Consider the following 14,831-nt stretch of genomic DNA (forward strand, 5'->3'; position numbering starts at 1 on the left):
TGACTCCAACTCCCGCCCTGCTCTTATTCAGAATTCTGCAACTCTCCCATTTTGGAGGTCAGCTATATTAAAAACGACTGAGCATCTGTCCGACATTTTTTTTTTCCTACTGGATAATCCAGCTCTCTTCTGCTCCCGTGATTTTTTTTTTTTATCCAGGGCCGTCCCAATGCTGTGATTAAAAATAAAGTTAACTGACATCCCGTGGGAATCCTGCGGGCTTCCCTGGACCCACGGGATTCAGAGAAAATGCTCCGAACTGGCCGGTGTTTCACGAATTTGCTATTGATTACAGTATTTAGTTCTCGTTGGTTTACCGTTTGTTTCATAAAGTGGTTGAAAAAGCATCAGAGGCTCTTATCATCCTTCCTCTAGCTCACCTGTTGTGGATTGCAATTTGTTCTAACTAGCAATAGATATACAACTGCAAGGAAAGGTTGCATTTATATTTTAAATGTTGGTGTACCACTACTGTAACATAAGAGTCAACAATATGATGCATCCCAATTTTGGTTACCACTGCTACCTCTAATATACAGTGTCAGTGGTAAATATTAACACTTTGCTATTTATTTCTGTTTTGACTGATTTCACTGCGCTCTGGTGCAAGAGTGTTTAAATGAATCCTGAGAAATGCTCTTGCATAATTAATGTGTTTATTAAATATAAGATGCCTGGGGTACTCTAAAGGGTTTCTTTAAAGCAAATAATTCCCATTTGTATTTGAATGCAAAATATGTGAAAATGACTGCTGTTTAGCAGCAAAAGGATGAGTCAACAACCCAGCTATTATTCAGTTCTTTCCCTCCATGGATGTTTAAGTCACAATAATAATAGTTTGTTCACTGCTCTGTGCAATATATTTTAAAAAATCTTTAAGAAATGTCTCTGTGAGAGCAAGCTGGGTGAAGCTGTGTTTATCGGGATCTAAGGGAGGGGGGGTCTTAAATCAGGAGATTTTCTCCAGAAAGACTCTCTCTCTCTCTCCGTGCGGCTGGCTCTCGCCCTAAGTCTGTCGACGTATATTACACAGCCGCAAACACCTTCTTCTAGTTTTAATGAGTGATCACACTAGATGTGAATGCACACAACTAAAATATTTATGCATGCTGGACTTCTGATCAGTGCCTGCAGGGTTCTATTACTCCGTTTTTTTTTTTCCGTGTTTGAGGTTTATGCACATTAGTGTACTGTAGAAGACGGTGATTCCTCCTTGTAGGATTACCAAATAGATTTTGATGCACAGAGGTGGAGGTGGGGAGCAACACACTGCAAATGCTTGTTGTTGGGCCAGCAAAGCAGCTCTTTCATTTTATGGACAATAGTAGATTATTCAAACCATCCACCCAACAATGTTCTATAACACTTACCTACATTAGGGTCATGGGAGAACTACAGCCTATCCCAGCAGACTTTGGGCGAGAGGTGTGGTATACACTCGACTGGCAACCAGCCAATTGCGGGGCGCAAACAATCACTCACACTTATAATGGCAACTAAATTCTAGCTGTGCACATGGGTGGATTTTTTTTCTTTTGATATTTTCATAGACTTTGCACTTGTAGAATTGGGCGTGGTCTTGTGTTCCAAGTGCATGTACGTCAGGATGCGTGCATTGTCACAAAAGAAAAAAATTGACACCATTATCACCATTCACTACTAGATGGCAGATATGTCACACGGCCTTCTCAGACTATAGGACATTTTGTCGGTAACGACGGCCGCACTGTCAGACTACAAGATAACATCGTTCTGTGTCTTGGACGGGGCGAGACGTCACACTATAAGTCTGACAGACACCGGCCAATCTTCGCGTGCTTTCCAGACTCTGTCCAGCTCCATGGGGCAAGCGGGACACGCAGCTGTCAAAGTCACGTCCACGTCGACGAAGATGTTATGGGGATACGATACAATACATCTGATGTGCATTTGTTCTCTGCTAGGAAAAAGCCAAAAGAGGAAAAAAGAGACGATGGATGTGTTCCTGGATAGTGGGGAAAGGGCAGACTGTCTATTCTCCCCAAAAAAATTAAGGTAACAAATTTGTTTAAAGACACCACGTCTGCTAAACACCGAGTGACTTTGCGGTTAGCAAACGTTGCATGTGTTTAAATACTACCTGTACTTTACAATATTTCCTATTTATTGTCCGTTCCTTTTTTCGCCATTTGGATTGTTTGTATGAGCGCGCCTTAAGTAGGAGGGCACTGTCTTCCTATCGACGTCAGTATTAGTTCTACTTAAACTGGTTCTATACACTCTTGTACGATCACGTGAGTAGGCCTAAAAAAATAGATTTGGAAAGATATGCACGACAAACATTGTACTTCAGTAATATTAACATTTTGAATTAATTGATTTTTGTGAAAAAGGAAGTACAAAATATGTTCTTTCACTTAATGTTGGGATCTTGTTCAGCAGTTTTGTGCTGTTCTTGAATGTTATTTTTGATGCAAGCGAGTTTTTTGTACTGGGAAAAGAATTTGAGTTTGTGGTTATTTTGTGGTTTGTTTCAAATCCTTTGTTGTTGGGTTAAGATTGTGTATTGGAAATATATTGAGAGCATGTATTTTGGATGAATGCACATATTTTATCCATAGGTAAAACAGACATTTTATTCTAAATCTGGTTAGGAAGTGCGTGGGCTGACCGTATCTCAGTAGCACTAATGAAAAATTGTGACCCCTCCAGTATTTTAGTTGCCCAACCCCGGTGGAGGCTAGTCTGTCAAAGCCTATGAAACTTTAGCCTTATCACATCCATCTATCCTTCCATTTCTACGCTACAGTATATACTGCTGATCCTCTGCAGGGTCACAGGGACTGACCACCAATCACTCAATCACAGCAGTGAAGCGTACAGTCGACAGATACATATCCGCACTCCCTTAGCTCTATATCCTCGTTCCATCAAATTACACACACGCACACGCACAAACGCACACGCACACCTACACACATACACGCACACACAAAATCAAATCACCATGTGGATGAAACCCTTGTAAATAAAATAACACAAAAACATGCATATAGCCTTCACAGTACTGTACATCGGTGTCATATTGGTGATCTGCTAGCATCATCCAAAAATGTATTTGGATTTGGAATTTGGAATTAATTCTGTGTCAACTCAAATCACTCTTTTCTCAAATCATCTTTCCCCAGTGTATAGAAGGAAAACTACCATCAATCCGTTTCTGGCATTGCCCAGAAAACAACAAATGTGTTTTTTTTTTCATAAGAAAAATGGCACGCTAATATATTCTATAAAAACTGACATTAATGCCAGTTAAATATACATTAATTTAAAATTGTTATTCTGTCAAATTTTGCATGAATTCAATGGCCATTGTGCTACAGTATAGTACAGTACAGTTCCTCTCAGGTTCTCACAGAGGATAAAGAATATATGACTGTGAGTGACTGAGTGCAATTATACTTCATGTGTTAGAGCACTATTTGTGTTTAAATATCTGTTGCTTAAAGGATTATACAAGTGTTGTCCGATTATGGGTTAACAGTATTAATATTAGCATTAAGCTAGTTGGTAAAGGCTAAAATAGGTTGTTGCTGTTGTGGTTTTTCGCTTGTGTTTCAAACACAAAACATCTCATTCTCCTATTTAATGTGTAGTTTGACAGTATGCCTTTTATAATAATAATAATAATAATAATAATAATAATAATAATAATAATAATAATAATAATAATAATAATAATAATTGTTCACTAATTTCCAGTGCTGCTTAATGTGACTTAAGTTGAATAAAACGTGTTTGCGCTTGCAAGTCAAAGCAAAAAAATAATAAATCTCAAAACGTTTGTCAGTGTATGGTATGTTTTGACTGACACAAAGTCAAATTTGTATGTGTACATTTGCTTAACACATAACTGGGGTGTGTCACATTATATTATTATCATTGACAAAATATTGTGACAATATTTTAGTATCGCTCTGTAATTTGTGTGGCTGGTTTTTATGTTTCTGTCTCCAAAAGTACGTATGGTTTCCAGAATATGACAGAAATGTACAGTCAATCCAAGTTTCAAATTTCAATTGTGTCTTGAAGAAATGAGAAAAGAAGAAAGCTGCTTCTCTAGAAAGAGGAAAAATCTAATGGCCTGCTGCTTCATACAAGCAACGAGAGCGTTTTTTCGCTGGCCGAACACCAAGATCACTAACTATCATTACCATTCTCAGAGCTGAGCACACTCAGTAGCTGGGGTACACGTGAGGAAAAACAAAACGAGGATGAGGGTGAGCAGATCAGAACAGCATAGGGACACTGCAACCCAAACCTTCTTTCTTCTGTCTTCTCCAAAGAAAATAAATTTCACAATGTTTTGCAGCTAGAAATATTAGCTGGTTCCATTAAAAAAAATACAAATAGAAAAAAAAAGCAATGCTGATTATTGTGATGAGATATTTTCCTGACAAGTCTCTGCTCTGTCTACATCTGCAGTAACACTTTGCAACTCACTGGGGAGCTGAGGCACACGTTTCCAAACATCAATAATTCATCTTCACAAAACAAGGACCGTTGAGATGAATTGGAAATGCAAAAGAACATTTTCAGCCAAGTGGAAAAGGCATGTTTTAAACCACACAAATGTGTGTAAGGAAGAAAAAAAAAAAACAGCAGAATAAGCGTTTGGAGGACTCTTGAGTCTTGACAGAGCACTAACCTGCTTCTTTGGAGAGTTGCGTAAAGGCCTCCACTCCTTTCTCTCCATAGCTTCCTTCTGATGCGATGGTGGAGACGTAACTCCAGCCCATTGCTCGGATGATGTCCACCATGGCCTGCGCCTGGAAAGAGTCTGGAGGAACCACCCTTGAGAAGAAGTCGTAGCGCCTGTCATCACTCAACTCTGGAGCTGTTGACGCATAGCTGATCTGGGGGATCTGGAAGTGGAGAAGAGGACAACGTTGACTCAGGCAAGGGTCATTTTAGGTTTCAGCTTGACAGGCTGATAAACGTGAACTTATGCATTCAACTGTTTCCTGGAAGACAATTCTTTGAGTCTTTCCTGGTTGCCTGGCAACTGCTCCCCGGGTGCTAACAGTGGGTGGAGCTATATTAGGCAATGTTCTCAAGATAACAATGGTGGTGTCATTTCTTATAGCCATGCTTTATTATGAACTGTAATGTAAGATGTCGAACAACTTCAGATTTTTAGTAGTCAACGCTAATGTAATAATTGATGACGTGAGTGCTATTTTATCGACTCGCACCTCCAAACACAACCTGTCTCACTCGTTGTAAAGCTCTTAACACAATTCGCATCACACAACTGCGGGGTTGCCATTCGCTCCAGTAAATAATATATCATTTAAAAAAATTACAAGGTGAGCTGTGTAATTATGTATTCTAGCAAACAGTTGTGTTGCCTGGTCTGCTGCAAGCGCTTTATTAGATCAGACTGTCTTGCGAGACCATGAAAGTGTCAGTGATTTGTGTTCGGAGGAGCGAGTCATGGGATGGGGCCGGAAAAAGGAGGAAGAGGATTGTCTGCAGTAAAAAGGCTGACGGTAGAGAGAAAAGAAAGTTGGATGATTCTTTTTTTGATGACATTTTCATCACAAGTTACTGATCCACCACTGCATGACATTTTGTCATCATCTAAGCAGTACAAAATCTTGTCTGTCGCTTTACGTTTCCAGGAGGACGTTTGGCGAAGTCATAGAGTATGTTTACATGCAGTAAATATTCAGGGGAAGGTCCACATTACGATTTCTGAAAAATTCAGAATACAACCTTTACATGTGCGTTAGCGGACAGATTTACTCCGGCATTCCAATAACCCGATTTAAGATGACACGAATAGACGTCATTTCAGTTTGTTGCTAGTTTCTACCGCCAACACATTATGTTCATTTCACTCACCACAGGAATAACGTAGTCGGTTTCTTCCTCCCTTCAAATGTGTGTTTTGAGCTGCGCATCTAAGCTTGGTCATGATTGTTTACCTCTGATTGTTTTTCTCTATACACACGTATAATGTATTCAAGTTAAGCTCGCTACGGTGAGGATGGCGAGCATACAATTAGCCTGCTACAAATACCAAAATAGCTCAAGAGCACAAAACAAAGCCACGTTCAAATGAGATAACCGGATTCTGTTTGCTTGACACAATATTCAGCTAAGAAAAGGGGTACCGCAAGGGTCTTATTCGGGTCTTTAAAAACCTGAATACAGCGAATAGTTGGGTCTTAAAAGGGTTATTGACTGCGTGTAAACATATTCACAGACGTCCCCTTTGTGTATTTAAAACAACCACACATCTTTTGGTCCGCTAGTTTAATGCTAATGCTAAATGGCTACAGCTGGAAATAGTAGCACAGAGGCCATTCAGTGCAACAAAAACGGTTTAATTCTACTTAATCATATAATTCCTGTATGTTTTTAGAAAGTACAATATCACTATCAAATACTGATAAATTCTGTCAAATGACGTCAAGTAAGAATTTTAGGAGCGCTGATATTTTTAGCTTGCCGCCATTGGAGCCGGCGAGATTATTGGGTGCGATCTACAAAAGTATTCCTGGTCGAGGCTTGCAATACTTCACTGTGACATCTCATCTCTGAATGTAAAAAGAAGGTCCCCTTGGCCATCAATCAGGTATAATAAATAAATAAGAGTTTAAATGACGAACAGGCAGAAGGCAGTTGATCATCATGTTCAACAACTTAAGCATGGGCCTTGCACATGTATATCATTTGAACATCAATTTGTTGCACGTTTTACTGCTTTCAGTGACACAGCCAGAGGACAAGTGACAAACTGGCATGTCAATCAAATGATCGATTCATATTTTGCTCCATCAATCATACGAGCTTGTCCAGAATGTAAGGACTCCTTTACTGAGGCACATGTGGCGGTTGTCAAATCTTTCACAGGTACTAAAGCTGCACAGTCTCAAAAGCCATCATTGAAAGCAAGGCCGTATCTCTCTGGAGATTGGTCTTCAACATTGCATGGAGGATCACGTTGAAAAGTCAAAAGACTAATGTAATGGCTATGCTGATTTTCTGAGCTGTATTTCTCTGCATTATTATGCATTGAAAGGCACTCTTTCCAAGTTGTCCACAAAAGGCTTCATGTGTTTTACAGCCGCACAGCAAAGTCAGTGGAACGATATTACTTTCACCAGAATGTGTTCTTCTATGGACAGAAGTCCATTATAAAACCTAAAAGCAGGATATGCACACATTTTTGGTGGTTCCGTAGGGCCTCAGTTCAGGCATTAAGAAACCCTGTAAAGTGAAAATGAATACCGCATATCTTCGAAATGTGACACTCCCCAGAGAATTGTTAAGTTAACAACCCTACAAAAATTGAATGATTAAAACAATAGCAGAGTTTATAAAATGAGGCTTCAGAATTTATGGTAACTCAAGCTATAGATTGCATTTGCATGTCTGCAGAATTCTCTGAAACCAGATTGCGCGGTTCAACTGTTAACTGTTATAAATACCCCTGCTACAACGTGAAAAATTGACGCAACTTCATCTGGCATCGTTCTGATGCCAACCAAGGCCTACATGTTTAAGACATGAAAATAGGTCCGCTCAGCATCTGTAAAATACCCCGAGCCCAGTGCCCGCCTGTGACAACAACAGGTGCGAGCCATTGGCTCGGTTGCAAGCTATACCGCAACAACTCTCGGCCAGTAGATGAGCAGTGGATTCGCTTGAGAAATAACAACCCCCAAGCTGTTTTGTAAATTGGCACCCGGAAAAGATGCATTTTGGGGATGTAGCCATAGCTTACCTGCTAACTGCACACTGAAATGAGCCTAGTTATAATAAGTACCTCACAATTGTGCCAGACGACAACTGATTGGAACAAAGGCACTTAAATGGGGAAGGAGGAATCATGCCAGAAAGGGAAGTGCATGACTGCCCTCCATTTTAGCCACCCCCTATAAATCAGGAAAACTAAAATGGTGAAATACAGTTTGACACTCTATTGCCACAAAAGGTGCAGCAATTAATCGACATTCATTATCAAATTAATCAATAAATATTTTTGGTAATCAAATAAACATTTAGGAAACGTTTTACTGTAAAACTGTCCAAAACCACAAATTTCAGCTTCTCAACAGGAGCAATTTACAAAACATTTGTTTTATTTTGGAAAACAATGCTAAGCATTTTTGCCTATTTCCTGACATGTTACGGACCAAACCAGTCACAAAATCAGTTTTTTGCATTTTCTATGCTGTCACTTAAACATAATGTAAAGAATTTAAATTAAAGCCTGTTTTTTAATCTAATTCTGCAATTAATCAAGAGGGGCTGATTTAAGTAAAGTACAGATTGCTCAACCTGAGGGAATTGGCTGTACTCAGAGGAGTCAAGATGTATTCCTAACAAGGACTTCAATGTTCACTTCCGAGGCCGAGAAGGAACTTTTCCCCTCACCTGCTTTGGTGAGCATTTTGTGAAAGGATGTGTTAGCAGTAGCTATTACCTCCTTGACAAAAACTTTTTAATCTCACTCATTTATCATGCTCAACCAACTGCTGATACTGTCAACTCAGCAGTGTGCATGTAAATCAACCAAATGATCTCATTGTGCAAACGGCCAAATCAATCAAACTGTCAGAAATATGCAGCATAATACCTTTTCCCCAAAACATTGTGAAAATATCTTTTTTGTACCTTTATTTCTTCATTTTTTTTTTTAACGCCTGTACATCTTGGCCTGTGGTGAATTTCTCAATGTCTTCAAATTTAAATGGTAACATTTTACAATCAAAGCCGAATTGCTCATTTTCCTCCCTGCACTGTGAATGATCACTGAATCAAAACACAGCCAAGCGTAGGCAGAAGGACTGATATCGGCTTTCCCCCGCAGAGACGGCAGCTGGCCACATTTCTGATCAGAATCAATCAGGAGTTCACGTTTGATTAGGATCAAGAACACCTTCAACCAACTTGTCCGAGACTGGTGCAGTCAAGAAAATTCTCTTACTAGACTGGAACAATGTAGCTTGTAGATTCCCTACATCACTTCTCTGTCCTGTTAAACCACAAAATTTGCAAAATCTGAAATGATAATGACAATTAGAATTTTTACAACAGCAGATGCTGCGCAATCTGTGTGGTTATGTAGGGCCCTTGTTTTGAATCATTGAAAATAATTGTTGCACAGGTGAGAGAAGCACCCGTTGCACAAAGTAGAAGAAGGAGGTAGGCCTGTTAGGACATTAAATAATACTAAAAAAAAAAAGGTGGCTGTTTGGGAGCATCAATCCTGAAGCACATATATATTTTTCAAAATTGCTGACAGCATGTTTTCATATTTCCAGAAGTTGGTATTGAATTCTGCTGGATATTTTGTCACATGCTGGGACTTGCTGACAATTTTTCAATCAAGGCTGTCAGGAAAAGACTTGCATCCATCTCTCTTACGTCTACTTGCAGTGATGGCTAAATATGGCGGCGGACGCCCAAACCGTGATTTATGAGAGAGGGCCTTAGCACGTCTGGGATCAAAATGCCCACCTCCCTGAAGACGTGTGGATTCACACACATCAATTTCTCTTCAAGCACGTGCACCAACTCATCATGCACTCTCATCAAAGCACTTGTATGAAAGCCATCCATTTGTGTTAGCGTGATCAAAAGCAGCCGGACACTGGAGAAACACAGGAATGAGGACACAGCAACCGGCTAATGGGATCACTTCAACTTGCAGAGTGTGAGTTATAGCTTTGACCCACAACGCAAAGCTGGTCAAGCGCACAAAGCTGACAAATTGAGAAGCAGACCATCTCAAGCTGAAGATTACTCAATGCCTTTCCAGCAACGCACCGCACCCCGAAAGGTCACATGCATATGTGCTTTGTTTTGTGAGGTGGACTGATTCAAAGAGGGAGCGCTGTAGCAACAAGGCTGATTTGCATTTAAAAGGACTCACCTTTCCTAAATGAGAAATATTCATTTGATGCATTTGGTCGGAATGCTATGGAGGATTCACGTTTGTTGACTTTCGCATGGCCCAGGCTTAAGATGCGGGAATATTTAGCTCTCTGGAATCACTTGAGATGTCGGTCTACTTGCTTTGTTCTGGGAATGTACCTCATTGATAGCGTTCTCCTCGTCTCGCTCCTTATCCCCGAGAAATCGACACCTCCACTCAGCACAAACATTCATGTTATCAGTGCCTTCTTTCAAATTACCGCTTTGACCTCGGGCTAATAAAATTGGCGAGTCTCGTTTGCTGTGAGAATTAAAATTCTTCAAGTCAACTCAAAAGACATGTGATCGCAATCAAACACCTTTGTACGCGTCTGATGTGGCACAGGTAGGACTACTAATCATTCCGTGCCAAATGGGATTGAAATCAAATGACTTAGATTTATATTTCTCATTATTATAATTATCTGGCGGGATTAGTGGCTAGAAGGCTATCAACAAAGCCAAAATGGCGATTTGAATGGAAAGGGGGAGTAAAATACTGCTAAGAATCAATTCCAGTGTGGTGTATTTCCAGACAGGTCTATAAATATTAGGACATGGACACAATTGTCTTTTTTTTTTTTGTTGTTGATGTTGCTCAAAACAACACCTAAATGGATTACAAGTTAAATGCACTTTAACTGCAGACATTCTTCTTAAATTCTGGGTGTGTTTATGTCCTAATCAGGTGACCAGTGTGGGAATTACAAAGCAATTCAATGCAATGCTTCCCCGAAATTATGGGACAAATGAATCATAAATCAAACTTTTTAATACTTGGTTGAAAATTCATTACAGTAAATGACAGCGTGAAGTCTGAGACGCATCAACGACATCAGCCGACTCTGCCCGGCCGTTACTGCAGCTGTCTTTACTTTCTGCTGATTTTTGATTGATTTTTCTTTTAAACCTGCGCAAAGCATGCTCAATCGGATTACAAAACATTCCACATCTTTGCATTCAAGAACTCTTTGGTCGCGTTTGTGGTATTCTTTGGTTATTGTCCGTCTGCGCAGTGAAGCGCCGTCCAATCAATTCTGAATCATTTGCCTCAACATGAGCAGATAATCAAAACACTTTAGAATTAATTCTGCAGCTTCTCTCAGCAGTCAAATCCTCAATTAGTACAAATCGGCCAACGAACAGCAGTGCAGTCAATTGGTCAATCACTTTTGGTCGAGCTTCAAAAGCGAGATGCAGTCTGCAGTCAAAGCGCATCTTGTTGGTTTCATCGCAAATCCATTGTGGTGGCGTTTGGAGCTAAAAAGATGAGAATCGTCTCGACGGGTCTGACTCCAGACACCAGACGTTTCTACGAGCACCGTCAGAAATTGTAACGTCACAAGGTGTCCAGCTTTTTGAAAACACATTTAATCTGTTTTTTATTTTTTTCAAATGTTATATCATAAATCAGATATGTGTTTGGATTTTGGAACCAAAAGAATTACCTTTGAGCGATTACTATCCTAGATTACACTCATTGATTTCGCTGGTGACAAATGTTCAAGCCTCAGGGGAGGTCTACAAGCTTTCAGACTCCTTGTTGTTTTTCATTCATGGAATGGAAACAGTTTCAGTAACAAACCTAACTGTTTTCAAATGCTGACAAAACATATACAGTGTGTTCCCATGTCAAAATACGCAATTTGCATTGCAAACTGCATCATAATGTTATTGCAGGCCTTCGAGCATGCACAGGTAATTTGCATGATGTACATGAAAACAACCCATTTAAAATGTCATACGGGAATACAGAGAAGCAAACATGAACCGGGGGGGGGGGGATTGTGGCTACAATATAGATAGAATGTGGGCACAAAATGCTCATTTGTGGCCACAAAATATGAATTTGTGATTTTCACATCATCCATGTGAGAGTGGAATAGTGTAAGTCTCCCGCCCCGCTGTGACAGCATCAATAGAAAATATTCATCCCCAGCACCAAGGCGATAGAGTGATCGTGACACCTGCAGACAGCGCACACACACGGCCGCTTCACGTTCCGTGAGCCAATCACGGGCAAAGGAGTGGACGCCAAAACAGAAGGATTAACAATCCCCCCCCCCCTTTCAGCATCACAATTACCCACATCTGATGTCTGGCACCTGTCAACCGCTGTATAGATCAAAGTTTGGATTGCTGAGGGTAATCGCCTGCCTTGCTCGTCAATGTATCTGCTCTGACAGGATCGATGGGAGGAAAACACAAAGGTCTCTTATAGGGGACACTGTTTTATTGATTTACTAGCGCAAAGTGCTGCAGCTGCCCGGAATAAAAATTTGTTCGTAAAGCCCAAAGTGGCAAAGAAAGGCGGAGGTGTGAGGACTATTTTGTAATAAGCTTGGTGACATTAAATGACAATCTCAACCTGAGCGTTTGCAGAGAGGTGACGAAGCGAGGTTGCGTAAAGGTTACGCATCTCAATGAGTATGAATGCTGAGTGAAGTTAATTAGTGAGCCTTGGCCTTTCTGTTGCATTTCAACATACGGCCGCCCGCGAGCACCACAGGCTGCTTGCTCAAAAGGAAGGTGAGACACAATTAATGCTTGGGTTTGAACTTGCCTATTCTGTTAATATGGCGCTGATGAGTGTATACAGCCCACATGCACTTGGAGATGCATCTGGCTGCGCCTCCTTTTCGCTCGGATGCCTCATAGTGAAAAAAAACAACAACAATGTGATTTGAAGAGAAACGGGCAACATATGGGACAACATGAGTTCTCGTTGGAGGTGGTGGTGGGTGGAGGGGGAACGGCAAGCATCAACCCTCGCCATCTGAGAGCCGGAAAGTGTGCAGATATGACAAGACAGGCTGTCTCCATAGAAAAGAGAGCGCTATGACAACGCAGACCCCAAAAACAAAGAGTATCTTTCAAACAGTGTTCTTGCCAACACCAAAGGCCTCTTTGCATTCTGGTTGTTGTCCACAGGAGTTTTCCTTTCTTTTGCTATAGGCGCAAAGGTGCCTCAATGCAACCGTTAAATCAACAAATCGTGAATAAGGTAATTATTTGGATGCAACAAAACATTAACTTTTGATGATAATGTTTGACAGCATCTTAATTGCTATTTTCATCACCCATGATAAACGCCATAGGAAAATAAAATGCCGACTTCACATTTAACAAAGATCACATTTAGGAGCTCTTTTTCCAGCATATTCAATTTTTGTCACATCGTAGCATGTCAGCAATATTCGCCGTCACATGACGACTTAGATGAAGAAAAATAGAGTCAAATTAATGCTATTACAACGCTGAAGCACCTTTTCATCTCATCGTGACCCAACAGTGATTTGGTTAGATAACGATCAGATTTTCTGAAGAGGCCCCATGTCAAGAATTCAGCCCAGAAAAACCACACTCTCATTCAACACGGATGCGCTGTACACCAGCAACATTGAGAAACTCTCTTCCAACAGAACTGTCGGGGGCGGAAGCGAGACGTTTCCCATGAGCGCCTCGAGCTGGAGCCGCTCCACGATGCAGCCAGCGGTGCTGGGCTCTTTTTGCCTTTATTTGCTGCATGATTAGCCTCCGAGAGTATCGTGTCACCAGTCAGCTTCTCTTTTCGGATTCTTTTTCGCAGTTGGGCAAAATGACAGCATGGGGTTCTTAGAGAACCCCATGCCGCCTGTGCACAGATTGTCCTCATGACACTCACACAATGACGCATACACACTGTAAGTAGGATCCTTCTAATGTTGCCAAGGAGCCATCTTGTGAAAGCATTTTATACGCATTCACATCCTTCCCATCATGGAATGCACTGCTTCTTTGTGGAGGAAGATTTATTTGTGGCCATGTTGTAAAGTAGTACGAGTCAATATAGGGTACTATAAAAATGACAATGTTTGATACTAAATATGACGTTAAGCAGCAGTATGTGAGATCTTCACTGCTGAATGAAAACATTGTCGATGAGGGAGGTTGGATTCAGTCAGCAGTGATTTGTCAGATGGTCAGAGGTAATGGCTGTGTCCATACATGCAACCTCAGGCTGAGCTTTGGTAATCGCTTTGCGCCAGAGCACGGCACTGCCAACACATTGGAAGAGCCGGCTGAGGGAGGGTGTTAGAAGCTGACAGCTTTCCCTCCTCCATCGCCGACACTCTCGCCCCCTCCTTTCGTGCCCATCTGTGTCTCTCGCTCAAATTTACCTTTTGCTACATTTCATCACTGCACCCTCACATAAACTCGGACTTTCACATTCACTGCTGCCTTGGACAGCAGTGTTTGTAACTGGACACAAAACTGGGGTTTGATTGGTTGTGTACATGAAAACGTTTTACAATGACTTGATTGCTTAAAGGGAAAGTCAAGTAAAAAAATGTCTTGGGATTCTGATTAATATTGTGTTTGGCGAATTTGAAGAAAGCAGCAAATCCAACTGTTTTTTACCCATCTCTGGGAGCAGCCATTTTGTCACATGCTGTCAATTAAAAATGGCATCACAATTGCTCAGGGCTCAGGTAATGGCTAATCACGGCACAGCTTGCGAACGTGATTGGTCATTTCCTGAGACCTGAGCAACTGTGATGTCTTTGATGTCTGATTCGGATTCTGATTGTGTGTTTGACACAGCCACATCCTCATTTGTAAAGAGGGTGGGCACACTTGTACAACCACACTAACTTAGGTTAAATGAAAGCCAGCGCACACTTGCCATCGTTTAAAGTGCTGCCGATTAACCCGCTATAAAGTTAAACTGTTCCAGTAGGCTTTCCCACACATTTTTGCAGTCACATCTTACAGCGCAAGCCGTGGTCCACAGAGACTCTCTAAAGCATCAAAGGGATCTCACACGTATCAGTAGGGAGAAGGGTAAAAAAATAAAATAAAATAATTCCAAAACATTAAAT

The 14,831-nt window shown here is 40.9% G+C and overlaps 1 protein-coding gene across 1 annotated transcript in view; it reads right to left on the reverse strand.

The window, feature by feature from the left end:
• grm7 (glutamate metabotropic receptor 7) overlaps positions 1-14,831 on the reverse strand; it is a 118,218-nt gene that overhangs the window by 68,882 nt on the left and 34,505 nt on the right. The window contains exon 2 of the mRNA XM_088290282.1: positions 4,688-4,904. Coding sequence (XP_088146408.1) covers positions 4,688-4,904 — 217 coding nt within the window. The remainder of the gene's footprint in view (positions 1-4,687; positions 4,905-14,831) is intronic.

Source organism: Idiotropiscis lumnitzeri, chromosome 3 (assembly GCF_059441095.1).
Source record: "Idiotropiscis lumnitzeri isolate Australia: NSW breed Sydney's pygmy pipehorse chromosome 3, RoL_Ilum_1.0, whole genome shotgun sequence".
NCBI classification, from domain to species: domain Eukaryota; kingdom Metazoa; phylum Chordata; class Actinopteri; order Syngnathiformes; family Syngnathidae; genus Idiotropiscis; species Idiotropiscis lumnitzeri.